General features: G+C 50.5%; 1 protein-coding gene across 1 annotated transcript; it reads left to right on the top strand.

Moving 5' to 3' along the window:
- The first annotated feature begins 4903 nt into the window (after positions 1–4903).
- On the top strand, positions 4904–14801 carry MFNG (MFNG O-fucosylpeptide 3-beta-N-acetylglucosaminyltransferase). The gene is made up of 8 exons (XM_058805592.1): positions 4904–5242; positions 9839–9887; positions 10388–10490; positions 10578–10731; positions 11782–11867; positions 13129–13294; positions 13805–13890; positions 14735–14801. The coding sequence occupies exons 1-8, from the start codon at positions 4904–4906 to the stop codon at positions 14799–14801; spliced, it is 1050 nt and encodes a 349-aa protein (XP_058661575.1).
- Positions 14802–25501: the final 10700 nt, after the last annotated feature.

The following is a 25501-nucleotide window of genomic DNA, read 5'->3' as shown; positions in this document are numbered from 1 at the left end:
CCCTCGTTTTATAGGAGCTGTACTCTTTATTGCTTGTAAATTATTAATGGAGCCTTTCATTGGCAAACCGCCTGTAAAGGAGAATTAAATACAATTCATAATGGGAATGGGTGGCAGGCTGCCAGCTTGTGTGTTACTGGGAAGGTGTGGGTGGCGCACAATGGGATATTTTTCTCCTCCTTTAGGTGAGACCCAACTGCCCAGCCCTTCAGGGGAGGGAGGGAGCACTGACGTTGCTCTTGTAGGGCAGCAAGAAGTGTGGGGAGAGGACAGGCTAAGTGTGCCACAGACTAAGTCTCCTCCTTTTTCTACTTGGCCCCTGGTTTTCAGTCCCTTGCTCTCCCCAGCACTGATGTTGGTCAGAGTGCTTTAGGAAAGTCAGGGAAAAACTCACTTGAGTTTTGAATTGTGTCTGGCTGGGATCCCTAGAGCTTTGCATCCCTCCATGGCCTGGTTGGCATGACGTGACAAGCCAGCTACCTCAGCCTCCTGGGGGGCAGCAAGGAGACTGAGCCCAGCCATGCTGCTGGGAGAAAGGGGCACAGTGCCCCTGCAAGGTGGGGTTCTCACCCTGACATGGGGCCAGAGTGGGTTCAGACTCTGGCAGGGGGAAGACGGAGCCTTTGGGCAGCCACAGCAGTGCTCACCTAAACTGCATGGTCCCAAATCCTGTAATGCAGCCACCCTTAGCAGATGCCCTAGGAAAGGGGTGCCAGGGTACCCACACTGGGGAGAGGGGGTGGTTGTGGTGGTAGGTGGTTTTTCCTGAGGCAGGCCAGAGGAAAATGAAGTCTGTGGCTCTGAGAGGCTTGGGGCTCTTGGGGCATGAGGTCAGGCAGAGTCTGCTGATGCTGGGGTCAGTGGGAGAAGATGGGCAGCCAGCACCGGAGTTAGGTCCCCTCTGTGTCCCCCTGCCCCTGTGGTTTGGCACTGCTGGTGCCATGCACTTGTGAAGCTCTGAGCAAAGATTAACTTGCTGATCTTTGCTAGTCCCCTGTGAGGTGTTATTTCAGGCTCTAAACCAGTTGCCTGTGTCTTTTATGAGGACGAGAGAGAAGGGGGGAGGAAAGAAAATGAAGATTTTAACTGGCAGTCACTAAAATGTAGAGCAGAATCCTCGCTCTGCCCTGGAGCCATGCAACTCTTCTCTCAGGGAAGGGGGAGCTGGCATACACAGGGCTCCAGATGAAAGCTCCCAAGTGGCATCCACTCCAGGGGATGCAGCCTGAGCATTGCAATACAGCCAATCCCCTGGGAGGGTGCTTGCCCTGCAGGCAAACAAAGTGGGATTCTTGTTGAGCTGATGAGAAGACAAGTCCCAAAACAAGTTCCCATTCACCCTGTCATGGATTTGGAGATGGGAATTTGCATCTTTGCTGGGCAAAAGTAGCACTTGAGTATTCAGGGAAAACACTGTGTGTGAGGCACTGTGACACAGGGCTTCAGACTTGTCCCTACTAGCACTGGGAACCAGCCCCAGCCCTATGGGCAGGGCTGAAGGGGGTTAAAAGCAGCCCCTCCACCGTGGGTAGCCAGGCTGTGCTTACCTATATCAGCCCTTGCTGCCCTCCCAAAGAATCACATCCCCCAGCACTTTTCTGGGCCATCAGTGCTCTCAGCCAGGGGGAAAGGGAGGCTGTGGGAGGCAGGCTGGCACTGCCCAGCTAGCCAAGCAGCAGCAGCACTGCCTCCCCTGCTCCCAGGCTTCTTCCAGGCTCTCCATCCAGCCTCTCTCCCCTGAGGCTTTAAAAATCCAGCCTTAACCTGTTCTGGACATGGGTGAGAAGTGGAGCAGAGGGCTCCAAGGCAAACATAAATGACCCTGTCTGCCCTGCACACTCCAGCCCACCTTTTTTATCTCCTAGGTGGGTGGCTGCCTGCTTGGAGGAATGAGTCACAGGTTAGGTAACAGGCACAATGCAATTAGCAGCCCTGGGCACCAATTACCAGCTGTAACAGTCTTGTGCAAACCCCTGTAAAGAGTCACTGAGAGCAAGATTTCTCTCTCCAGGGAGGGGATTGTTGAGGTGGCACATGTGTCACCCTGAGAAGTCCACAGTGGCCCCGTGCCCCAGCAGAGTTTCCTGGCACCATGGTCTGTATGAGGTAGCTTTGAATTGTATTTGTAATGCCTTCTGGGGCCATCACTAAGGGGCCCTGCCTGTGCCCCACCTGTGCCTCCCAAATGATCTCCTAAGCCAGAGCTGCAAGGTGCTGCAGGATGCCTTGGAGCTACAGAAGCTTCCTTTACAGGTGCCTGAGGCTGCTGGCCTGTGGCTGGAGCACTCAGGGAGGTTAATTTCTGGTTCAGGAGCATTGGCCAGCCATGTGAGCAATCCCAGTCACACCAGGTTCACATCCCTGCAGTAATGTAAGGCCTGAAGGTGAATGACTCCCCCTGTGCCCCAAATCAGTGTAAGAAAGCATCAGTATTCAAAGGGATCTAAAAATAAAACCTGCAGGGACTCTCCAAAGGGATACAGGAGATGCTCTTGCTTCAGGGGAAGGCAGGAGTCTTTGAGACTTAGAGAAATACAGGAGAGGAGGGAAGAGAAGAGGATTCAGTGGTTTCTTCCTTACAAAAGTAAAAAGCCATAGCCAGGACAGGGGCAGAGTGAAAGTATATCTGAGATGTGGAGAAACTGAGCATGTGGGTTTAGCCCTGCAGGGAGATCTTCCCTGTGTGCCTGGGAAGTGCCTGTGGCTGGACACACGATGGGAGTGTGGCACAGAGGGCCCTGGCAGGCTGCCCACCCCTCTGTTCTAAGGTCCCATGATCTGACATGTGCATGGGGCGGGGTGTCCTTTTCCACATGGAGCCATTCCACACCCCCGCCAATTCTCCTGGGCCCCAACTTATTACTTCTTATTTTTATTTTTTTGCCATGCTGAGATTGGATGCCCACAGCTTGTAGCTCCCTGAGGAGGCGCTCTGATTTCAGCAGCTTATGTAGAGCACTCCCCTCCCCTCCCGAGCTGCCCCATGCTCGCAGCACAGGGAAGCTGAGATGGGAGCATGGATATCATCCCCCCTCCTGGGCTGGTGGTCTCTCTGGATCTCTCTGGCTGCTCTGTAAAGTGGCCTGCAGGTAGTGTGAAGGGACTGCATGGTCACCTACCCCATGTCTAACTGAACCAGCAAAAGCATGCAGCAATCTGTGGTACTCACCCCAGAATTTCCCGTCCTCTGATATCCCTGTCCCTTGCTGGCACCCAGAGGGCTGAAGTGAAAGTGGCTCAGAGGAGACCAGTGGTGAAGGTGGGGGATGAAGAGGGAGCTGGAGGTGCCACTTTGCTGCTGTGCCTGCAGGTCTCTCAGGTTTTCCAAAGATAGAGGACATTCCCTTTCCTTTCCCAGGGAAAGGAAAGCAACATCTTGGATAGCACAAAAACCACAAGGGACAAATGGATGAGCTCAGCCCTGCAGGGGCTGCAGTCCTTGCAGGGGGCAAGGACCTGGATGGGATATAAACTCAGCAGTGACACTGCACTCCCTGCCCCCACCCTGTGCTCCCCAGAAGTGTTCAAGGCCAGGTTGGATGGGGCTCTGAACAACCTGATGTAGGGGAAGGTGTCCCTGCCCATGGCAGTGGGCTTGGAACTGGATGATCTTTAAGGTTCCTTCCAACCCAAGTCCTTCTGTGATTCTACGGCTGGAAGGGAGGCAGTACGCCCTTCCTCATGCTTTTGGTTGCTGGTGCACCTCTTCCTGTGAATGTCACTGGTTCTGCAGCCACCTGGGCAGCAGAATGTCCTTGGATATCCTAGTGGAGGTTGCAGGGCTGGAGGCAGAGAAAAAGGGACCTTCTGGAGCAGAGTCATGGTTTAGGGAGATGGGTGTTAGAAGTGAGGGTCTGCCAGCTTGAGAGTCTGGGGTGTGGCGGCAGGAGGGACAGCAGGGAATACACGATCCTACTTTGGGAGGCAAGCTGGGACTGAAAGGCAGGAGCAGCAAACTCAGACCTGTATCCATAGGAAAAGTTTGGGGCTAAGGGAATTCCTGGGGAAAAATCGTTCTTTGCAAGAACCACAGAGGACCCCGCACCTTAACTTCACCAGAGCCCACATCAGTGTCACCGTCCCCATCCTCTCTCAAGAGCAGGGGGATGAGCATGCCTGCAGAGATCGGGCCGAGCTGTCACAGAGAAGCGGGGAAATCAGTCAGGCAACAGGTTTGTCCTCCTGTTGCCGTTGGTCACCTCGCAGGTGCCCCAGAGCGGGGCTGCCCTGCTGAGGCAAACCCGCTGTCAGACGCGGGCCTCCCGTGCTCCATCCTTCCTCCCCGGGGCCGCCGCCCCGCCCCGTGCCCGGAGGCGGAACCGGGGCTGCGGGGGGAGCAGGGGCTGGCAGGAGCCGGGGCTGGCAGGGCCAGGGACTGCGAGGGGAGCAGGTGGCGAGCAGCCCCGCCGCACCCTGCACCGCGTCCCTGCCGCCCGCCTGCTGCCGGCTCGCCCCTGTGCGCTGGTGTCTTCTGATGCCTTCGGCCCAGGCTTCCCCCTCATGGCTCTGATCTCCTTTGCCGCCCCCTCAGCACCCAGCCTGGGACACGCAGCCTTTCCCTCGGAAGCAGGGATGCTTGCTTTCCTCCTGGCAGGTTGTGCCAGCCACGTGCTGTCACCTCGGAGTGTCTTCCAGCCGTGTGTCCCTGCCTCGCTGGGGCACTGAGCTCTCCGTAGTCTGTGAAAACCCCCCCTGCTTCAGCGGGATCCTTCGGCTCTGCTGACTCTTTGGCTTCCTGGTCTTTGCCCACCCTGTTCCTCGACCACGTCTGTTCAGACCCTGCTCTTGACAAATCTTGCCCCCTCGGAGGCTTCGAGAGGAGCAGGCAGCGTCACGTGGAGGTGGAGCAGAGCTTGTCCCCGTTCGGGAGGATACGGGCTGCGGCAGGATCGGTTCGGGAGCCATGGGCCGTCGGCTCCTCCGCGGTGTCTCTGGAGCCGCAGTCGTCCTTGCCAGCGTGGCCCTCCTCTCCATGCGGCACCGTGGGGCTCGGGAGGCGGCTCAGTACCCAGGGATCGGGGAGGGGATGTTGGAGAAGCCAGAGCAACAGAGCCAAGGGAGCCCAGAGGGAGCCGGTGGCAGGGGGCAGACGGACCTCAGACTCCATCCTCCGGAGGGATACAGGAGCGAGGGAAGCCTGACGCTTGGGGACATTTTCATAGCTGTGAAGACAACAAAGAGGTTTCACCGGAGCAGGATGGAGCTGCTCCTGGACACGTGGATATCCCAGGCCAGCAAACAGGTGAGTGTGTGGATTCTGACTAGAGAGAAGGTGTTAGTAATGGGGCAAGGGGATAAAAGCCAGAGGAAGGGGAAGCTGGGCATCATGGTGCCCCTTAGTGCTTTGCCTCATTTTCTCTTATTTCTCACTTCACATTCAAAGGGAGATGCTATTCTGCAAAATGTTTCACCAGTAGCTGGTGGAACAGGGAAAGGCTGGTGAAGATGCCATGCCAGACTGAATGCACAGACCAGCCTGTGTCTGTGTGAAATGGTGGCTTTCCATTTCTCCTGGTTCCATGGGTTTGTTGGGTTTGGAGCTGACTGGCTCCCCAGGCTGTTTGTCAGGATGCCTACAATGTGCCTGGGCACCCATTGCCCTGTAAAGGTGCAGTGCAGTGGGTAAGAGAACAAGGCAGGCAGGCTCCTGGAGGACCTCCTGTAGTGAGCCCTGTTCACCCCCCAGCACATCAGCACAGTCCATACTTTTCCTTCTTGGGCAGATGCCTTCATGTGCATGATCTTGAAGTGATGTGGGTGTATTTTTGACTTTTTCTTTCTTTCTTTTTTTAAACTGGGGGCCCAATGTTTCCATCCTTTGCTCAAAGAGTTTGGAGAGTTTCCTTCCTGCTAGAGAAACTGGTGCAGGGCACCACATTAGTGGTGCTGTGCAGGCTGGCTCACTGGTGGGCAGGAGCACTCCCCAGAGCTCCGGTGCTTTGCTCCCTCCCTCGCAGAGCTGCTCCTCAAGAAAGAAGAAATCCTATGGCTGCCCTGAAGGGGTTTTTTTGCCTCTGCCTGTGTGTGATGGGTGCCTATAAGGCAAATCCAGGCCCCAGTGAAAAAGGGGGACGGGGGCGGAGATGCTGGGTAGGAGAGTGCCTGAAGCAGTCCAGGGTTTTCTGGGTAAGGGTGGTTTTCCACTTTGTGGTGCTGCAACTGTCTGGCCCGCTGCGGTCGTCACAGGAAGCCAAGTCCTATTTTCAGCACGCTTCCTCTCGTGGCTGTGTGTCCCTCTCGGTGTCTGAGGTGCCCTGCTTCCTCCTGCAGAGGCACTTCTCCTCTCCAGCCAGCTCCAGCCCAGCAGCTCCTTGGAGAAACCAAACCCAACCACGTGCCTGCACTGGCAGTAGGATATTGCTCGTGGGGCCTTGCCAGTGGGTTGTTAGGGAGCAATTCACCTGTCCCTCCTTTGTTTGACAAATCAGTGCCTCGCTGTTCTGCTGATGACAGGAATTAGATACTAGCTCCCCAGACTCATCTGATCCCCTCTGGAATGGAAGTGGTGTCGAAACCTTGGAAGAGGTGTTGAATTTTCCATGCTGCTGCCAGCCTCTGGAAAGCTACACAGACTGAGCAGAGAAATAGGAAGGAAGGCATAGAATGGGAGTGTCACTCATTTTAAAACAGAGTTTTTTCAGTGTTACCAATTTTTGTTGCAAGATTGATATTTTCCTTCTCCCTCCTCAATTTTCTGTGTTTTTCTTCTTCTTTTTTACAAAATGGCTTTGAGGGAAGGGGAGTGGGAACAGAAAGGGAGGTAAAGAGAAGTACATGAAAGTCAAAACCATTTTTTAAAATATATTCCTGTTTAAGGGGTTTTTTAAGTTTCCAGGAAATGGTTAGTTTTGAAAATTTGACAATATAGAAAGCCTCACTTAGCAAAAAAAGGACAGCTTTCATTTTGCAAAGGACATTCAGTTGTTGTGGGGACAGGAATAGTACATCAGACCTCCTGTTATTGAGTCCTTATGGAGAGACATAGGCTTTAGGAACCAGTCCTGGAGAAATTCAGGTCTCAGAAGTCCTGATGTGCAGAGGCTGCCTTCTCCTAGGGCTGATCCAGCTTCTTTCTGTCTCACTTGCCCTCAGTCATGGCTGGAGACCAATTCAGTGAGTGTTTCTCCACCAGTGGCCAGCAGGGAAATTTTAGCAGCTGGCTGTGTTGCTGATTCCAAGCCTGGCTTCAGAGCAGGATACCTGCATGGTTTCCTCCTGGAGGAAGCAGCCCAGACCTCCCAGGTCAGGCTTAGGTGACTGTAACAGGAGGCAGGAACAGCTGTGGTTTTGATGGCAAGGACAGACTGTATGGGAGCTGAATTAAAAATCCTCTGTGTTGGACTCTGTTGGGGTAGAGAATAAGAGAGAGAAGGTCTCTGAAACTGCTCTGAAATTTAATCTGAAGACATGCAGTTGGTGAGAGATGGGGAACTGTGAGATGGGCACTCTTTGCTGGACCATTCTCTGCCTCCTGAGAACTGATCCATGACAAACTTCCCACTGGAGATTGATGTGAAAGCCATTTTAGTGAAAAGCCTTTTCCTCAGCAAAAGCTTAATCTAAATAGTAGTGGGGTTTCTGATGATTGTTTAGCTGGACAGAATCTTGGAGTGACTTACACTCCTGGCCCCAGTAGTTTTGATGGAGAGGAGTCCAGCTTTTTGGTGTGGCTTGGTAATGTGAGCTGTTTCTAGCACTTCCCCTCCATTTAGAAGCCCACACACCCAGCCAATGGGAATGAAACCTTTGAATGGCCCATCCTGAACTGGCTTTCAGATTTTCAGTGATGTGAATGCACCCCAGATTTTGAATCTGTTCTCTGTGCAGGACACAACAGTAATCCTGTTGATGTGTTTGCATTTTGGAGAGGGTTTCTTCATAGAGGAAGGATACCCTGGGAGCTTAGGCGATGAACATGGCCCTGGATTGTCAGGTTCCACATCTTTATTCCTTTGTGCTACTTTTTTATTGATAGGCTATTTCCCTAATTTGGGGTGAGGAGGTCTCAAAGTCTAGCATTTATCCATTGCCTGAGCTCTTCTGTTCATGAAGAGCTGCCAGAAAGAGCTGTTTGACACAATGGCTCCTTATCGCTGCTTGCACTGATGTCCAGCAGACATCCTTTCCTACACAGACATCTTCTCTGCTCCAGAATGGAGAGATACTTTCTGTGCTTCATCTCTGGCAGCAGCTGCTGTGCCGGGTTTCCCACCCTCAGGTGTGTGAGGGATGGTGAGACGAGGATGGAGGCAGCTGCATTTGCTATTGTGATCTTCTTTTGCACTTCTTGACCACAGCCAGGTGTGCCATGGAGATCAGAGTTTGAAAGTGCCAGAAAAATTGGACTCGCCTGGTCCCCACACTCATATTTCCCTTTTCCCAGTTATTTTGGACAGTCTGGTGTTGCCTGTGGTGACAGTGTACTTTCATCCTTGGGTTCTACAGGAATATGTTGGATGTCTGCAAAAAACCCCCCAACATTTCTCATCTTGCATCAAGAGAAAACTGGGAACCTCAGAATATTTTTACAAGTAGAAAATTTGGAAAAGATGCATCTTGCTATTTTAAGTCAAATGTGATGTTTGTTTGACATGTGATATCAAGTTGGTTTTATATCTGTAAGCAATTAATTTCCAGCAACAATATTTCTTGGGTTTTTTATTTTGAAAATGTCAGAAAATTTCAATGGCTTCAGATTTTGTTTTTCTTAAGTTGGAAATATTTGCGATAGTGGAAATTTCTAACTCTGACATGCTGCCAAGGGAAATCCTGTGCTGCTGACAGTCCCTGCCTTGCCTGAAGGTTGTGATATGGTCCCCTGACCCAGAGCAGTTCCTTCACCTGAGACTTGGCTAATTGCTGCTTGTCACATGAAACTCTTGAAAGTGGTGTTAACTAAGAGACTTTACTGGTGGGGTGGGGTAGGAATGTGTGCATGCTCCATTGCTGCAGCTCAGCTTTCAGAGGGTAATTCACCGAGCCTGTAGCTCATCCGTCTGAGATCAGGAAACCATCCTGCTGTCTCTGCTTGAGCCAGGTATCTCTGAGGGTCCTTCACTGCCGTATTTTCATATACACAACTTTTCTCCTGCTATGTTCTCCAGATAGGGATATCTCCCACATGCTGGGTGGGTGTGGGAGATGTAGAGACTCGTGTCTCCCTGCCTTTGGGAGCAGTGATGGCTCCTGGAACTGCTGTCTGCCTGCCTTGTTCCCTTTGTGCCTGTGCAGGTGCTGTGTTTAACCAGCCTGTGGGCAGCTGGTGGGGAGGCTGTTTATGGCTCGCGACTCCTTTTTCATTTCATGAAAGCTCATTTTCTGCCTGAGGAAAGCTTTTCTCCACCAGCCCTGATCCTCGCCTGGCTCTGAACAGGGGGAGCTGTGCCACATAATGGCAGCAAGGGGGATTAGAGAAGCCTGGGAGTGGAGGAAGAGGAGGAGGAGGGGGCAGAAAGTGGCAGGGGGCTGTGCACACTTCACAGACAAGCAGATGTTCTTTTAACCCAAGCATCATTTAACCACAATGCCTTAATTTTTCTACCACTGACACCTAATCCAGGGCTACCTTGCCCCCTCACTCATATCCTGGGTCCCCTGTTCCCAAGGCAGTGGGATTGGGGGTGAAAATGAAGCCACACAAGTACTGATGGTTGTGCCCTGCAGGAAGGGGGAGCACAGCCATCCTTCTGTTCATCTGCTGCCTGGGAGTGGGTACAGAAGCAGAGCATGGAGGGGGGTAACCATGTCAAGTGTGTCCAGCTGTGGGAGGAAGAAGTGGGCAGCCAGGAACAGCACCAGCTCCATCGCTGAGAGTAATCTCTTTTCCTTGTTTCCCCAGACCTACATCTTCACCGATGAAGAAGATGATGCCTTGGAAAGGAGAATGGGTAATGACCTATCCTATGCCACCACCTTCCGCCCCTGAGCTGTCCTGGCCTTGAGAGGAGCCTGGTGTGAGGAGTGGCTGTCCTGCACCAGCACTGCCCAATGAAACAGGCCCCTTGCCATGTCCTGTGATGGTGATAGTTTGGTGTATCTGGCTTACCCCAGGGCATGCAGCCAGCTGGAGGCAGGGTGCTGACTGCTTTAAAGCATCCATGGGTAGAAGTGGCATATGAGAGAGCCCCTCAATCTCTGCATCATGGTTGGCAGTGGGCAGGGTGGAAGTGTGGATGGCAGGCATTCTAGTCTTGGCCAGATTGCTTGGCTCTGTCCATGTCTCATCTCCTGGTAGGGGGAGGAGTGGAACCCGTGTCTCCATGGGTTTGGATGCCTTTTGGGGGGGCATGAGGACACTGACTGTGAACAAACCCCTTCCCTCCTGCCCAGATGTCCTCCCTGTGACCATGCAAAGTGGGCTGGCTCTGAGTTTTTCCTCCTCTGGCAGGTGGCCATGTGATCTTCACCAACTGCTCTGCCGAGCACAGCCACCTGGCCCTGTCCTGCAAGATGGCTGCAGAGTTCGACGCCTTCCTGGCCAGCGGCCTGAGGTGGGTCAGGGCTGCTGTGGGGGGACCCCCGAGGGCAAGAGGCACCCTCCTTACTGAAAACTTCTTGTGTCTTCCTGTCTGCCCCAGCTGGTTTTGCCACTTGGATGATGACAACTACCTGAACCCTGGGGCACTCCTGAAGCTCTTGTCCTCCTATGCGGAGACACGGGATGTTTACCTGGGCAAACCCAGCCTGAACCGACCCATCTGGGCCTCTGAAACGCTGCCAAACAACCAGACGGTACAGCCTGGGGCAGTGAGGTGGACTGGGGGCAGGGGGTGTTTTGGTGCTCTGGCTCACATTTGTCATGGTTTAACTCCAGCCAGCAGCCAAGCCCTACGCAGCTGCTCACTCACTCTCCCACCAGAGGGAGTGGGGAGAGAATTGAAAGGGTAAAAGGTAGAAAACTCGTGGGTTGAGGTGAAGACAGGGAAAGCAAAAGCCATGTACATAAGCAAAGTAAAACAAGGAATTACGTCACTGCTTCCCACAGGCAGGCAGGTGTTCAGCCACCTCCAGGAGAGCAGGGCCCCATCACATGTAATGGTGACTTGGGAAGACAAACACCATCACTCCAAATGTCCCTCCCCTTCCTCCTTCTACCCACACTTTATAGACTAAGCATGGTGTCATATGGGCTGGAAAATCCCTTTGGGCAGCTGGGGTTACCTGTTCTGGCAGTGTCTCCTCACAACCTCCCTTGCACACCCAGTTTCCTCACCAGTGTGGCAGTAGGAAAGCAAAAAAGACCTTGGCTGTTGTGTAAACCCTGCTTAGCAATAACAAAAACATCTCTGTATTGTCAACACTGCATTCAGCACAAATCCAAAACACAACCCCACACCAGCCACTGTGAAAAAGTTAATTCTACCCCAGCCAAAACCAGCACTATTGCAAGGAGAAACAGGTCCCAAGAGGAATGACAACAGCTGAAAACTTGCCATCTTGTCTATACATGGCTGTAAGGTGTTGACTAAATTTGATCATTCAAGGGGCAGAGTCCCGCGTTGCTGCTCTGCCTTTGGGTACATGTCTAACAGGACAAAAGCCTGCCCTAGGCACCCCACCTGTTGCTGCCAGCAGGAGCAACTGGCTGTTCTAGTTATGAGGAAGTGAAAATCCATGCTGTACTACGAGAAAGTCCTTCCTCTGGGCAGCAGTCAGGGGGCTGGGATGACAATAGGGCTGTGTTTGTCCTGACATCAAAGCTGGGTTTCCAGCATTCCCACCTCTGGGAGTGTGGTATTTTCTGAGCCTCTGCCATTGATTTTCTCTGGTGTTTCTCTCCAGAAATCCGTGCGCTTCTGGTTTGCCACTGGAGGGGCCGGGTTCTGCATCAGCCGCAAGCTGGCAAGGAAGATGGTGCCCTGGGCCAGGTGAGCTGGGGAGTGTGGGAGCCTTTGGGGATGAGCAACGTGGCTGCACATTAATTCCTGGCAGTGTCAGCCCTGGATTTGTGCATGTGGTGTTTGCAAAGGTGCAGAGTGCTGCGTGCTGCACGTCTGCAAGATGTGAGACTGGAGGAAGGATGTAGTGGGTGGGTCTGCCAACTCACTGAAAACTGGCAAGAGCAGGCACATCAGTAAACATGGTCACAGGATGATGTACTCCTCTCTCCCCATCTCCTTAAGGCTCTTGGTTATTCCTCACACTCCTTCCCATCCCTTTCAGCTTTGTGTGACTCTTTTCCCATCTGCCTATCTCATCTCCCCTTCATCTGCCTCTTCCCAGATTTCCGTACCTCCCTCCTGAGCTAATTTTTTGTTCCCTCACCCTAAACCTTCTTTGGCTTCTCAGGTGTCCACTGTCATTTCCTCAGCTTGATGCATGGAGAACACAGGTAGGTCCCAAGGTGTTATCCCAGCCTAGAACAAGGTGATGCCCTAGGTTATACCCCAGGCATGTACACTGGTGGGCATTGGCTGTGCCTTAACCAGCCTTAACCAGATCTCAGCGTACCCAGAAGGACAAATCTGATCCACACCAGGTGGCTGCTTTAGCCAAATCCCATGATAGGTATTGTATGGTAGACCCAGTCAACAGGATGATCTGTGATCTAGGGTAAAGTGAAAGTGGCACAGATAGACAATGCCTGACCTGGCATAAAATCTGCCACTACTGTTTTTAAAATGCTTAAAACACATTTTAGTTTGCTGGGAGTTGTTGTAGTAGACCGTGCCTCATACTGTGTAAATAATTCCAGTTCCCGAAGCCTTAAAACTGGTTATAGTCTGTCATCAGAAGGTGGCCAAGTATGTGGTGTAGATGGCTTATCCAAGCTGCATGTCCTGTTTTCACTTCTCCCTGGACCTTGCCATGTGCTCCCACTGTTTCTCTTGTGGTGGCTTGTTTGACCCCCAGGGGCTCAGTGCACTTCACCAAACACGTGGAGAAATGACTCAGTAAAGTCTGTCAGCTCTATGCCTCAGCTTACCAAGGACCTGGATCATGAATCAGGGACAGCATGGCTGGGAATGGTGAAAGAGCAAGCCTGTTCCCGAGTATGTGCAGCTGGAACTCAGGGATTTCTTGCCTGGTTACAGGATTTACTCTGTTTTTCAGTAATCTCCTGCCCAAGTGGATGCCTACATCTGCCCCTACCCTTTTCCTAGCCCATGCAGCCCTACTCTCTTCCAGTGGCAGGAACTTCCTGAGCACTTCGGAACTCATCCGCCTGCCGGATGACTGCACCGTGGGTTACATCATTGAGTGCAAAGTCGGTGGGCAGCTGATTCCCAATGCACTCTTCCACTCCCACCTGGAGAACCTGCAGCTCATCCCCACCTCTCAGCTCATGCAGCAGGTGAGGAGGGGAAGGGAAGCAAGAGAGAGGTGTGTGAGGAAGGAGGAGTGGCAGGAAGCTTACAGGCATGATGTTCCACTGATGGCACTGGTGTGCATTGAATCAATCATCTGCTCTTCTGGGGAGGCTTTCCTGACGAATGCATCTTTGAAATAAGGAGCAGATGTTGCCTGCAGCACAGCTGCCAGTCACAGTGCCCTGGGATCAGTGGTGGGGAGCACATGTAGGGAGAGTGATGGGAGGATTGAGGGCATCCCTGGGAGAATGTGGCACAGGGACAAGCAGAAATGATGATTGATTGGGAAAGGGCCTTTGACATGGCACTCTCTCTGCCTTGCAAAGGACTAGTAGGGTGGACCATCATGGGAAGGAAAAAAGGGGAGATGTGGAAAGCAGAGGCTAAGCCAGCAGAGAAGGAACTAGAATGGGAGTTTTTTGTCATCCACAGCAAATTCCTTGCTCCTGAACTCATCTCATTCTCTCTACTCTTTTCCCACTGCTACTTTGTAGGTCACCCTCAGCTATGGTGTGTTTGAGAACAAACTCAATGTCATTGAGCTCAGCGGCCCCTTCTCGCCCCAGGAGGATCCTTCAAGGTATGGGGCATGAGTGCTCTGGGTGTTGCTGCTGTGTGAGCCCTCAGACAACAGGCTGGGAGGGGGAGGCAGCCCAATGGGGTGCAGGAGGGCTAGAGGAAGGGACAGGAACCTTACAGCCACATGGCTTATTGGGTGAGGGGCACCCCAGCATTAAGCTATTTGTGAACCATTATAAACATTGCAAACCTTTTTGGGTGAGTGGAAAGAAATGAAGCATTTAAAACATTTTATTTGGACAATGCCTAAGCCAAAAGTATTGCTGTTTATTTCCCATTTTGAGACTGAACAAGCTAACCTTTTACCTCAGGGACAGGAACAGAAATGTTCTTTTAAACTTAAGGAAGGAAATTCTGCTTGTTTTTTTCATTTTATGCTTTGCTGAGAAAACTGAAGGGAAAAAAGAAAAAGGTTCACTTCAGGCTGACTGCAAACAAAACTGTTCTTTGATTTACCTTCTCCTCTTTGAGTGAACAAACCTAAAGTTGTTATTTGCAGAGCATGAGTAGGAAGATCCTAGCGGAGATAGGAGGGGTGGGAAGCAGCTAGGTGATGAAAAGAGCATCAGCAGAACCATGTAGCAGGAGCTGGTGCAGTGCCCATCTCCCTGCCTCTGATCAGGGTGAGCTGTGGGCTTGGGCTCCATGGGCTGGAGCTGGATTTGGGTATCAGAGGGAGGCTTTGCTGAGAAAAGACACCTTAGAGTGAGCAAACAGTCCTGAGCTCTGTGGTGCAGGGTGGGCACCTGATGTGGAATGGGGCATGAGGGAGAGGCCTCCCATCTTCTAGCTGTGTGCTGGTGTAAAAACTGTCCTCTGACCTCACTTTGCTTTCTCCCCAGCAGGTTTCGATCCCTCCACTGCCACCTCTATCCCAACACCTCCTGGTGCCTGCAGGCTGTTGGCTGGTGATGCCTGAGCCTCAGCTGCAGCGGCTCCAGGTGACACCTGTTCACCTGCAGGGAGTGGGACACGGAAGAAGCTTGGTGCTCCCAATTTCACCTTCACCCTGGTGGTCTTGGTGTGCTGTGATGGCTTTCTTGGTCCTCGCTCAATAGTGGTGACTCAGGACAAGAGACGAGTTCTGATCCAAAGATGGATAGGATGGGCTGGACACATGAATGAGCTTCTCATGCGAGTTGGGATATGTGCAAGGAATGGGAGCAGTATGCCTTCTGAGCAGATCAAGAATAGAATAGTGACTGCTTGGCATCTGAGCAGAGATGAGGACTTGCTGCTGCTGCTGCGCTGTGCCCTGGTTGCATCTTTCTGGACTAGAAGGGCCCTGTGTGTGCATACCTGGTGCCCAGCTCCTGGTGGGAGGCATCATGTCATTGCTCCAGGCTCTCTGAGCAGGGCCTCTTCCTCCATATTGGTGCTTTCCCTGCTGCCCACACTTTGCAGCCACAGACCTGTTGAGTCTCTGCATAGTCAAAGTCTATAGAAATGGAAAATGTGACCATTTTTGGGCTGAATGAATCCTGGAAAAGCATAGTCCTTGCTCAACAGAGGGGAGATGGACAGGAAGTACAAAGAATCAGGAATCCTCTGCTCTGCTGGGACAAAAAAGAGGGCATGGAGTAAGGGAGCCAGGGGGAAACTGAGTGAGATGGGGATGGTTCTTGCATTGAATGTTGAAGGTTTGATCTTGTATGGTACTGCATTATTCCTCTCCTTTTACCTTCTTGATGTGGGGTCAGGCTAATCTCTTGCTCTAATTACCAACCTGTCGTCTGAGATTAGAGTCCAGCTCATATCTGTGAGAAGAGACATAAAGGATTAGAGCTGGCTGAAAGAGAGGAGGAAGGAAGAGATGGAGAAGGAGCTCTCAGGAGCGGATTAGAGGTTACGGCTTTATAATCTTTTCTGTCCCCATCCAAAAAAATTAAGTCATGATGGAATGGAAACAGCAAGGCAAAGAGCTTTTTATCTCTGTGGGGCTTCCCTCCAGGTGCCAATAGCAGCTTTCTGCCTTCCTGCTCTCCCTGCTGAGCCTAACAGAGGGAAGGAGTGGACCCAAATAGGTTACAGGCTTTCTGGCATGTTTGTGAAGGGTGCTTTTCTCAATACAGTGCCCAGTGTGAAAGCTGGGCAATGGTCCTTGCTGGGGAATGAACTTTGGCATCATTTTGTCCTTGTACACACAGTTAAGTGGCTGGTGGAGGGTTTTGCGAGGAAACCTGGAAGGCAGAGAGGCAGTTTTAAATGGCAGGTGGTGCCACAAACAGGTATCTTTCTTTAAAGAGTATTTCAAAACAGACTGCTGGGATCTGTGAGAGATCCTGTAATCTCCAGATGAAAGGAGAAATGCCCTTTCTCTACAGAGCTGCTCAGCTTTGATGCTGCTGATGTGACTAAGCCTGCTGCTGGTGGGCTGGAAGAGCCAAAGGCGACTGTCACTGTGGCTTTGCCGTTTTGAAAACTGGCCACTCTGTCACCTCCTGCCACCCCCAAGCACCAGCATCTCCTACACAGTGCACACAAAGTTTAAAGGAAAGGCGACAGAAAGACCTTCCACCTCTGTAAAGGGGGATCTAGAAAGGAATGAGCACTTTAATTTTTGGAAAAAACAGAAGGCAGGAGCCTGCGGAGCTGTTTTCCAACCTGGTAATTCTTACTGGCATTTAGTCGGCTTGTGCAGCAGCACACAGCCTTGCTTTCTTCTGTTGCACAACAGGCCTTTGAAGTAGAAGTTTGTCCTGAGCAGGTGCAAGGGCGAGCTGAGGCCAGTGACCATTTCTTGAGTTGTGGAAAGCCCTTGGCTCACACAGCTACGCCAGCCAAGAATCCACATGGCACAAAACAGGGACACAGCTATTGGAAGAGGGATGCACCACCAAGAAGTCCTGCCCCACAGGACTAGTGGTTTGGGCACAGCCAGAAGATGAAATACGGTTTTGTGAGAAGGAATGAGTCTTCAAGAGAAACCTACACTACTTGGATATATCATTTTTCCCCATTCAGATTTTCAGCTGATGTTAATAGAGACTTTGAGGTAAAAAGCTGGTCCTGGCTGTAGATGTCCTGGTGACAGTCAGAGCAAAATGAGATTCATGTGAGGAAACTGGTAGAGCAGCTTCACTTCCCTGGGGTAAAAGCAAAGCAGAGAAACTGAAAGCTTGCTTTGGATCCTGGCTTCAGCTGGTCTGAATTGACCTGGTGCCTTTTGCACGGTTGAAGATCAGATGTTTAATGGGTTGAATCCTTGAGTGGCTGCATGGGGACCCGTTTAAGACTCGGTTTCGTTGCTAGAGCAGTTAAGTGCCACTTTTGTGGAAAATGTCTTGTCTCATAAGGAAACAGAACAGATGAGAAGATGTCTGGGGCAGGGCATCTCTTGGGCTGTAGAGAAATGAATGACAGAAGAGTCCTGCTATGCCTGTGACGACAATAGGCTGGAAAGAAAATAGCTTCTGAGTCGACAAAAGAAACCAGGTTTTCTCTTAGAACAGAGAGACAGCTTAATGGGACGCTCACTGCATGAAATCTGATCAACGTTAAAACATGAGTTAAAATTAGTTTCAGGAATGGTTCCTGCCCCTGGGGCTTGCTGTCAGATATTGTGGTTTTACAGTCTCATTTTCCTAGTTTATTAAAATGTTTAGCTGCTTGGGAAAATGAGAAACAATCTCATGTGAAACTTTTCAGGGGGCTGTCTTCTTTTATTCTCTTTCTCTTGATGTAACAAAGATTTTGGAAAGGTTCCACTGGGTCTATTAAATTTGTATTTTCTTCTTCTTCTTTTTTTTTTTTTAAATATCTTTACCTAGCTCACACTTCCTTTTCTCATTGCAGGGAAAAAAAAAACCTCTCCCAAGAATGGAAAGGAATGGAGACATGGTCTTTATATTTTACTGGGAAAAATGGGGTCAAAGTCAAGGGTGTTGGCATGACCCTGCTGTTGTACAACATTAAGTGTAGTTCAAGGTTTCAAGTACAGACACCTCTGCCTGCCCAACACCATAGCAACCAACACTATTAATGATGTTTAAACTGTATACTGAAAATTCAGAAAAAGGAGAAGGAGGGAAAAAAAAAGCAGTTACAGTATTTGAAATGTAAAATATTAAGTAAGGCTTTCATGTTAACAATATCTTTTCTTCACTTTCCCCTTAGCATGAAGAATTTTTATAAGAAAAGTCCTATTTGACAGTGCAAAAAAATGCTAATGACTATCCTTTCTTTAGGGGAAAAGAAGTTAGTTGAAATAGGTGGGAAAATGCAGTTGTTGCTAAAGACTTGAAGGGGAGAGAGAAGAATAGCAACAATAGACAATGGTTCTGTCTCTGGTGCCAACTCCTCTTAACAGCTGTGCTGCCAAAGAAAAAAACAGATTCCTGAGCCACTGTGGGATTTGCCCAACTTGTACCCAGGCTGCAGCCTTCAGCTCTCTCCCCAGGCTTCTTGCTAAGGAGGCAGCCTTCAAAAGGTGAGCAGTTTATCAGACAGAAGTCAAAGGATGAGAAATGGGAACAGGAAGAAAGGAGATTGGAAGGAAAGAAACCATCGAGCAATGCCTTGGAGGAGTGTAGGAGTTTTAGCAGTGCATTGAAAGTGCTGTTTGGGGGTTGCCCAGCAGGAGCAGGAAAGGGGGTATTGCCGGGCCCCCCAGGTCTGGATTCTTTTTGTGATCAGGGCAACTGCAGCTCACCAATGTCACTGAGGATGTCAGACTGTGAGACAGAGTCCACCTTGGAAGAGGTGAGATCAGTTTTGTTGGCCCTGAACCTCTTCTTTTTTTTAGTAACATTCCAGATAAGTTAGTGGCTTTTCACCAGTGTTACAGTCAATTGCTTACAACAGATTTAGCTTCTTCTGTTACTTGTGCCCTTGCTTACAATGCGGCCTTTTCAAATAGTCCAGAGTGGGATCAGCAACTCTTTAAGTTAATTTGTTAAATTTCTTTTGTCTTCAATCTCTGAAAAACCTGACTTGACAGCTGGCTCTGCACACTTCTGGGATGGATGCAGAACTGAAGGAGGATGAGTGACTGCTCCATTCAGTAGGTGCATGGGCACAGGGAGGCATAGACCATCCTTATATTTTTCCTCAAGGAACCTGCTAGCAGTTGGTGCCTGAGATGGAATCTCAGACTAACTAGAACTTTCTCCTCTGCCAAATAGTGCTCATCATGTGGCTCCACTGAAGAGGGTGCAAGGGTTGCCATAGACATAAGCAGGGCCAGGACGAGGAGCAGCATCATAAATGTTGAAGTAACTGTGCCTGTTCTCACCAGCTGGTGCAGGATTTTTTTCCTGTAGACTTTCTGCCTAAATACCTGGGAGGTTAAAGGAGTGCAGAACTGAGCTGTTGTTGCTCAGATGGCATTGCCTCTTAAGGCTGTTCCTTGACAGCCTGAGATTTTTTTTCCCTTCCTGCTTGATCCAGCTTGGACTCCAAGAAAGCTGGGAACTTATCTCTCTCCCTGTTTGAACTGTAAGTGATTAATTACAGACCCCAAGAATGGGCTCCTTGCCTATCTCTTGTGTTTAAATTGCCTTCCAGGATTTTGTGAGGCTAAGGAGCCTCTTCTGATTTTACAGCTGACTGGGCCTCGGTTAAGCCTCTCTTGGTTTTGTTGGGAGCTGCATCTGATCCCTAGTGAACTTTAAGAACAAATTAAATAGGATTTTCTGGCCCTGACCCTTCTACCACTGCTTGAAAACAAGACAGTGTTGATTTTAGCAGTGTAGAAAGAAGTGTGATGAAACAGGGCATTTGGATGGGGAGAGATGCTGCTATTCTGAAACCCTGCTTTTCCCATCCCACCCAGAAGTGGAGCACAGAGAGAGCCCACAGCTGGTGCCTTTGGCCACGTTGTATCAAACAGAGGATAAGCCATGAAATATCCAGCAATTGCACTGGCAAAGAATCCAGCAGCCCTGGTTCTGAGCCAAGGCAAGCCTGTACTTTGTGCTGGACAGGGTGCCTACTCTGAATTACTTGCAAGCAGGGACAGGGTGAGGAAGGAGGAGAGGGCTTACAGGATCGATGAGGCAGTATTGTTATGTCTGAGCAGGGAGAAGATGATGCCTTTTGGGCCAAGAAGGGGCAGAGTTCAGGAGCAGAGTTTCCTTTCCACCCAGAAATACCATGAAGATCTGAAAGATTTTTGGTGTAAGCACATGTGAAGGGAGAGGTGAGGAATGAAGCAAGCAGTTTGGATAAGAGAAAGAACCAGAGAAAAAAAATCTACATCCTCTTCATAGCTATGCTGGCAAATAATGAATGGTGGCCTGATGGCCAGTACCGTGGGGCCTAGGGTACTGCTTCAAAAAAAAGGGGGGAAAGCCAGAAGGAAGAAGGTAAGGACTGTCTTCCCCTCTCCACACACTCATTACTGGCTGCTGGTTTTTCACTCATGGCTCTCCCAGTAGCATATGAGGAGATATGGGGCTGGCAAAGAGCATCAGCTTCTACTCTGTTCTACATCTTCTGCCTGAGCATACCCCACATAACTCAGCTTCCATGAACACTGGGAGAAGCAGCAAGCTGGGGCAATGAGCAGGATGGATGTGCTGACAAGAGTCTGCCCCTTCCACGCTGCCCCACCTTTCCCACATCACCATCAGTTTTGGTGGAGTGAGGCTGACTGTAGAAGCTGGCCAAGCTCTCTGCTTGCCAGGGCAGAAGCTCCTCTCTGGGCTCTCTGACAGGCTTGTTTCCCATGGTGTGGGGTGCTGACAGAGTCTTGGTGCAGCTGGTAGGGAGAGCAGCTCCCCCCACACCCTCTCCTTTCTGCCTGGCATTCAGCTGTATTGGACGGAGTCTGTTTTTAGCAAAAGTCGCAGATTCAACAGCTGAGCTGATTTTCCAAAGGGACACATAAAACAAACAGCCTGCCATCTGCTCTATTGTCCTGGAATAGCGGCTTGGAGACTGGGGGAGAGGGAAGGAGGGGAACGAGAGGAATGAGAAGGGGACTGGGGGGAAGAGGGAGGGAAGGAGTGGGAGCAGAAGAGAGGAAAAGGCAGAAAGAGGAGGCGGGGAGGTCGTGGCAGAGAGGGGAGGCTGAAGGAAGAGAGAGAAAGAAGGACACACAAAAAGGAAAGCTGTATGGAAGTGGGGATTTGTTGAGAGAGAGGACCAGAGGCAGGCATGGGGCCAAACACGGCTTGCTTGGGATCACCCTGGCTGGATTCCTCAGCCCTACGAGCCACAGAGGCAGGCAATTTGAGCACCCCAGTCCTTGCTGAGCCAGAGTCTGACTGCAAAAGAAACAAACTGGATATGGTGGCCTGGATAATCACTCCTCTTCCACCCACTCAGCCCTGCCTGCTGCACACCCCCACCTCTGTGCTGACTTTTATTGAGTGCCTCAGGGAAGGGATTGAACTCCAGGTTTGGCAGCAGAGTAAATAACAGCAACATTGGTCTCTCTGGCCCAGGAGGGAGGAGGGCTGGTTTTAATCAAAGGTAAATAACAGTCAGTATTGTCTGAACCTTAATCCAATTTCCTAGAACTGGAGAATAATGTTCCAACTTAAACGTGTGGCACTGGCCACCAGAAAGCGATGGCTACTCAGCCAGCCAGCTACTGGGCACAGCACAGCCAAGGAGAGCAGAGCTGGGGGAGATGCCACAAGGCAGGTAATTTATCCTAGCTAACCTGGGACTGTGCTGTTCTGTTCTGATTCTTCTTGGTTTATTTTTCTGGCTTCAGTCATCCCAAAAGATGGGGCTGGCTTGCTGACAGGCAGCACATCTTTGTGTAATGTGGGCCTAGTTGATTAACAGCTTCCTTATTTGCTTGGTTGACAGGAGAGTTGGGACCCAGCTGATGCCCTGCATCTGCATCCCTGGAGGTCATTTTGCCTCTTACAGTGACCTGGAGAAAGGTTCTTATAGAGTCATGCTTGCTGTTACATGGACAAGCCATGAATAATGTTTGTGCCATATCAAGTTCCTGCTACATTTGACATACAAGCAAGATTTCAGTGTTGGAAAAATGTGTTTGTGTTGTTTTTAGTCTGGTATCACAATGATCTGTGTGACTGGAAACTGCACTCTGATTTGGTCACATATTAGAATCACAGAGAGTTAGAGAGGTGCTGTTATTCAGCTATCAGGACGTTATCTAATCCTGCAGCAGGGCCAGCCACCTTGTACCCCTTCCATCAGATGTTTGTCCAACTGGCTCTTAAAACACATATTTCTGTCCAGACTATCAGTGCTGGAATTGAAAGCCCAGTTTCTGCTAGTAAAGCACTTGTACCTGGTTGATCTTGAAGAGATGGGTTTGTTCTGCAGCGCTGTGCCAACACCGTTTGTAGATGCCCATTGAGCAGCTCTGTCAGGGTCCTGGGCACTGCTTTCTCCTCTGTGAGGCAGCTGATTTGCAATTCTCTGGAACAAAAATGGCCTGGTGAGGCCAGGATGTGTTTGGGAAGAGGCAGAGACACATCCTAGAGCTGAGGGCAGAGGAGGCCAAGCTCCATTCCAGCCCTTTCTTCTTTTGAAATGACTTGGCAGGCCACAGTCACAGCTCAAACTGCTGTGTGGACAGAGCAGCTGTCCACCTGTGGGTGGACCACGGTTTTAGGACCTCTTTTCAGACTCAGCCTTTTGTAATCATCAAGGCCATGGAGTGAAACCTCCCCACCAAAAGCTCCCTGGTGGCAAACATGGGACAACACACACTGTGCTTTTGTGACTGCCAGTTCCTCGTCATGTAATCTGGATGGATCAGGGGCAGGTGGGATAGCTGTGAGTTCATCCTCCCACCTCTATCTCTGACTGCCTGGGATCCAGCAGCAAAAGAGACAGAGGGCACCCAGACACATCCAGGGCAGCACAGGCTAGTTCAAGGAGGAATGGGGGCTGTCCTTCACGGAGGGGATGTCCAATCCATACAATGACCTTTCCAGACAGGTCAGAAGTGCAGCTCCAGAGGTGCCTTATGCTCATTCATTCCCTGACCATGGATATGCACTTTACTGCTGCTCATCCAGGCCTGCCCTGAGAGAGCCCAGCCCCACTGCTGAAAACACTGGCAGCAGAGAGGCATGGGGAAAATATATTTTATTTGTAGCTGTGTGTGTGTCTTTCCCCGCTGCTCAGCTCGCTCCGGGAAGCGCAGTGCTTTTGTCTGCCTGCAGTCCCCAGAGTGGCCCCAGCCCTCTGGGACGGGAAGGGGCAGGAGGAGGAGTGCGGGCGGGTCTGGAGGCGGCAGGCTCTGGTCAGCACCCTGGACAGGGACCGACCGCCGCCCCTGCTCGCTCTTGCCTTCCTCTGCCTTGCCTCGTCTTTCTTTCTTAGCCTTGCCTTGCCTTGCCTGCCTTCGTCTTGATCCAGGCTGATGGGCAGCCTCCTGGTGTGGCACGACCCTGCTTTGCTTTGCAACCTGCACCAGCACATTTTTTCTCTTGCTTAAGAGCAAATAGTGCTGCGGCTGTGTGCGCAGCTGCTCTGAAGCTGTGGCTTAGATCTGGGTTATTTTTGCAGATAAATCCTCTTTTCTATCAGATTTGACATCAGGCAATCTCTCCAGATCCCTCCCTTTTCCCTGTCTGACTCCCCCCTTCCGTTCCATGCCCTGTGTTCTCTTTCCTTGCATCTGTGCTCTCTCCTCTATATGGCTCCCTCCCCTTCTCTTTCCCTATAGCCAGGTCTCTGTGGATATCATTTTATCTTCTCACTTTCTGCTGCTCTGCATCTCCACATTGCTCTTTTCCTTTCCCTGCCCTCAAATGTGTGCATTTTTCTGCTTTCCTTTTTATATCTCTTTTTTGTTCTCCTGGTTATTTCTCTGTGGTTATTTCCACAGTGAGTTTCTCTGAGAGCCCTCTCTGCCCTGGAGTGCAAAATACCTGGAGTGTTCTTATTTTTTTGGAACCCTGGTACGGCTGATGGGGCTTGGCATCCTCAGCAGGAGAGTTAACTATTTCACACACTGCCCCGTGCCTTCCACCTGATCTAAGGAGGAACTTCAAGGGTGGTGAAGGCAGGAAGCATTCACAGAAAAGGAATTAAAACAGTCTGGCAGACAGTGGGAGTCACTGATTAATGGATGGGTGGATTGGGTAGAGCGCTGATAAAAAGAATTTCCTATATCTCAGAAGAATTCTGGGTTTTGTTTCTCATGTGGTCTGTGCCAACACAGAACAACCAGGCTGGGAATGGGGCAGAAGACCATAGAGAGATTGAGGAAAATAAGCTTGCAGAACTTTGTAGTCAGGGCTTGCTCCAGGACTTCAGTGTGGATTCCTATCTCTCAGCTCTTCTTCTTAAGGTCTAGTTTTGATGGCACAGGACTAATCACAGGCTTCTTCCCTCTGGTAGCTCTGCAAACACTGAGATGTCCCTGTAGCTGTTGCCCAGCATTGCTGCAGGACAACGAGAGAGGATATTGACTTACTTGGTAGGAGCTGGTATCTAGTGGGTGAGAAAACAGGCTGAAGGCTTCTGTGCTACTTGGAAGTGATCCAACGTGGGATAATGGGATCTCAATTTCAGTTGCAGAAAATCATTTTCATTTAGAGGAGCCCAGGGAACTCCCAGTCTGACACCACTCTGGTTGGGATTTAGCCAGGGGATCATGGAGAATGGGATCCATGCCAATATTTTACAGATCTGAATTTGTCTGGTGAGGAGGTCTTGGCTGCCTTTCACTGTTTTTGGTGCTTTTTAAAAATGGGAGCCCTTGTGGCAGTGACAGGCCCATCCAGTGACAGATAAATGGACTGCAGATGGAGATTGAGTGGATGGGTCTGAAAAAATAGCAGTTGTGTTCCACCTTGCTTGCTCAACAAGCCATGGCATGGCATCCAAAAAAGCTCACAAAGTGTTTGGAAGAGGCAGTGGATTTTCTGTCAAATTGTAGTTGTCCTCTGTAAAGTGACATTTACATTTTTACCAGGCAAAGTGGTTTTTCTGCCCTGCAATCCTTCCAGCACTTTGGGTTAATAGGAGCAGAGGTTGGCTCCTCATTGTCTGTGGCTCGACATTTAGATGACTATCAGACAGGGAGAGAGGGCAGTGGTTTCAGCAGTGCTTAATGAAAAGCTGAGGGAAAGGGAAGTTTTTACTTCACCTTGGATGCTGTCAGCTTATTTTTTACATTACTCTAATGAAGGCCAGGAAAGGATGGTATCCACTCATACCCCTCCCTGGCAGAGAGCTGCCATGCATGGCATTTCAAGACCACAAGGAGTCCCAGTGAGGGTGGCAACACTTTGTGTTAGTCCCATGATGAAGTCTTTTGATGTACTGCATATCTAAGCAATTTGAATGTTTTCTTCCAGTGCAGGATGCAGCACTGCTCCCCTTGATGAGGCTGCAGGACACCTTTTTTTCTTCATTACAAAACCCCTCCTTTCACTGCATATGCTTTTTGTTTTTTGCAGTCAATGTTCTGTAATATTTATAAAGGGCAGTTCCTGGTGGAAGAGCATGCAGGGCTCAGTTGCCTACCCATGACATGTGGGAGGAAATTTCTCCTCAGGGATTCTCCTCCAGGGCTCCTCTGGGACTCCTCTCTGCTCTGTCAGGCCTGCTCATACTGGCATGATCAGCACCTCGCTGTATCTCTCCCTCAGAGACCCCCAAATACCTCAACATACCCCCAGACCCAAACTCAAGTCATCTCCCTGGATAACCATTCTCTATTGCCT

Source organism: Ammospiza caudacuta, chromosome 5, assembly GCF_027887145.1.
Source record: "Ammospiza caudacuta isolate bAmmCau1 chromosome 5, bAmmCau1.pri, whole genome shotgun sequence".
Lineage (NCBI taxonomy): Eukaryota > Metazoa > Chordata > Aves > Passeriformes > Passerellidae > Ammospiza > Ammospiza caudacuta.
The sequence above is the reverse complement of the archived record's forward strand: the minus strand, read 5'-3'. Positions and strand labels throughout refer to the sequence as shown.

Bases quoted from the DNA above. Each gene is read 5' to 3' on its own strand.
- MFNG (XM_058805592.1), top strand. From the start codon at position 4,904: ATGGGCCGTCGGCTCCTCCGCGGTGTCTCTGGAGCCGCAGTCGTCCTT. The intron at 9,888-10,387 runs GTAATGACCTAT...CTCCTCTGGCAG, and splicing joins TGCCTTGGAAAGGAGAATGG to GTGGCCATGTGATCTTCACC. The intron at 11,868-13,128 runs GTGAGCTGGGGA...ACTCTCTTCCAG, and splicing joins AAGATGGTGCCCTGGGCCAG to TGGCAGGAACTTCCTGAGCA.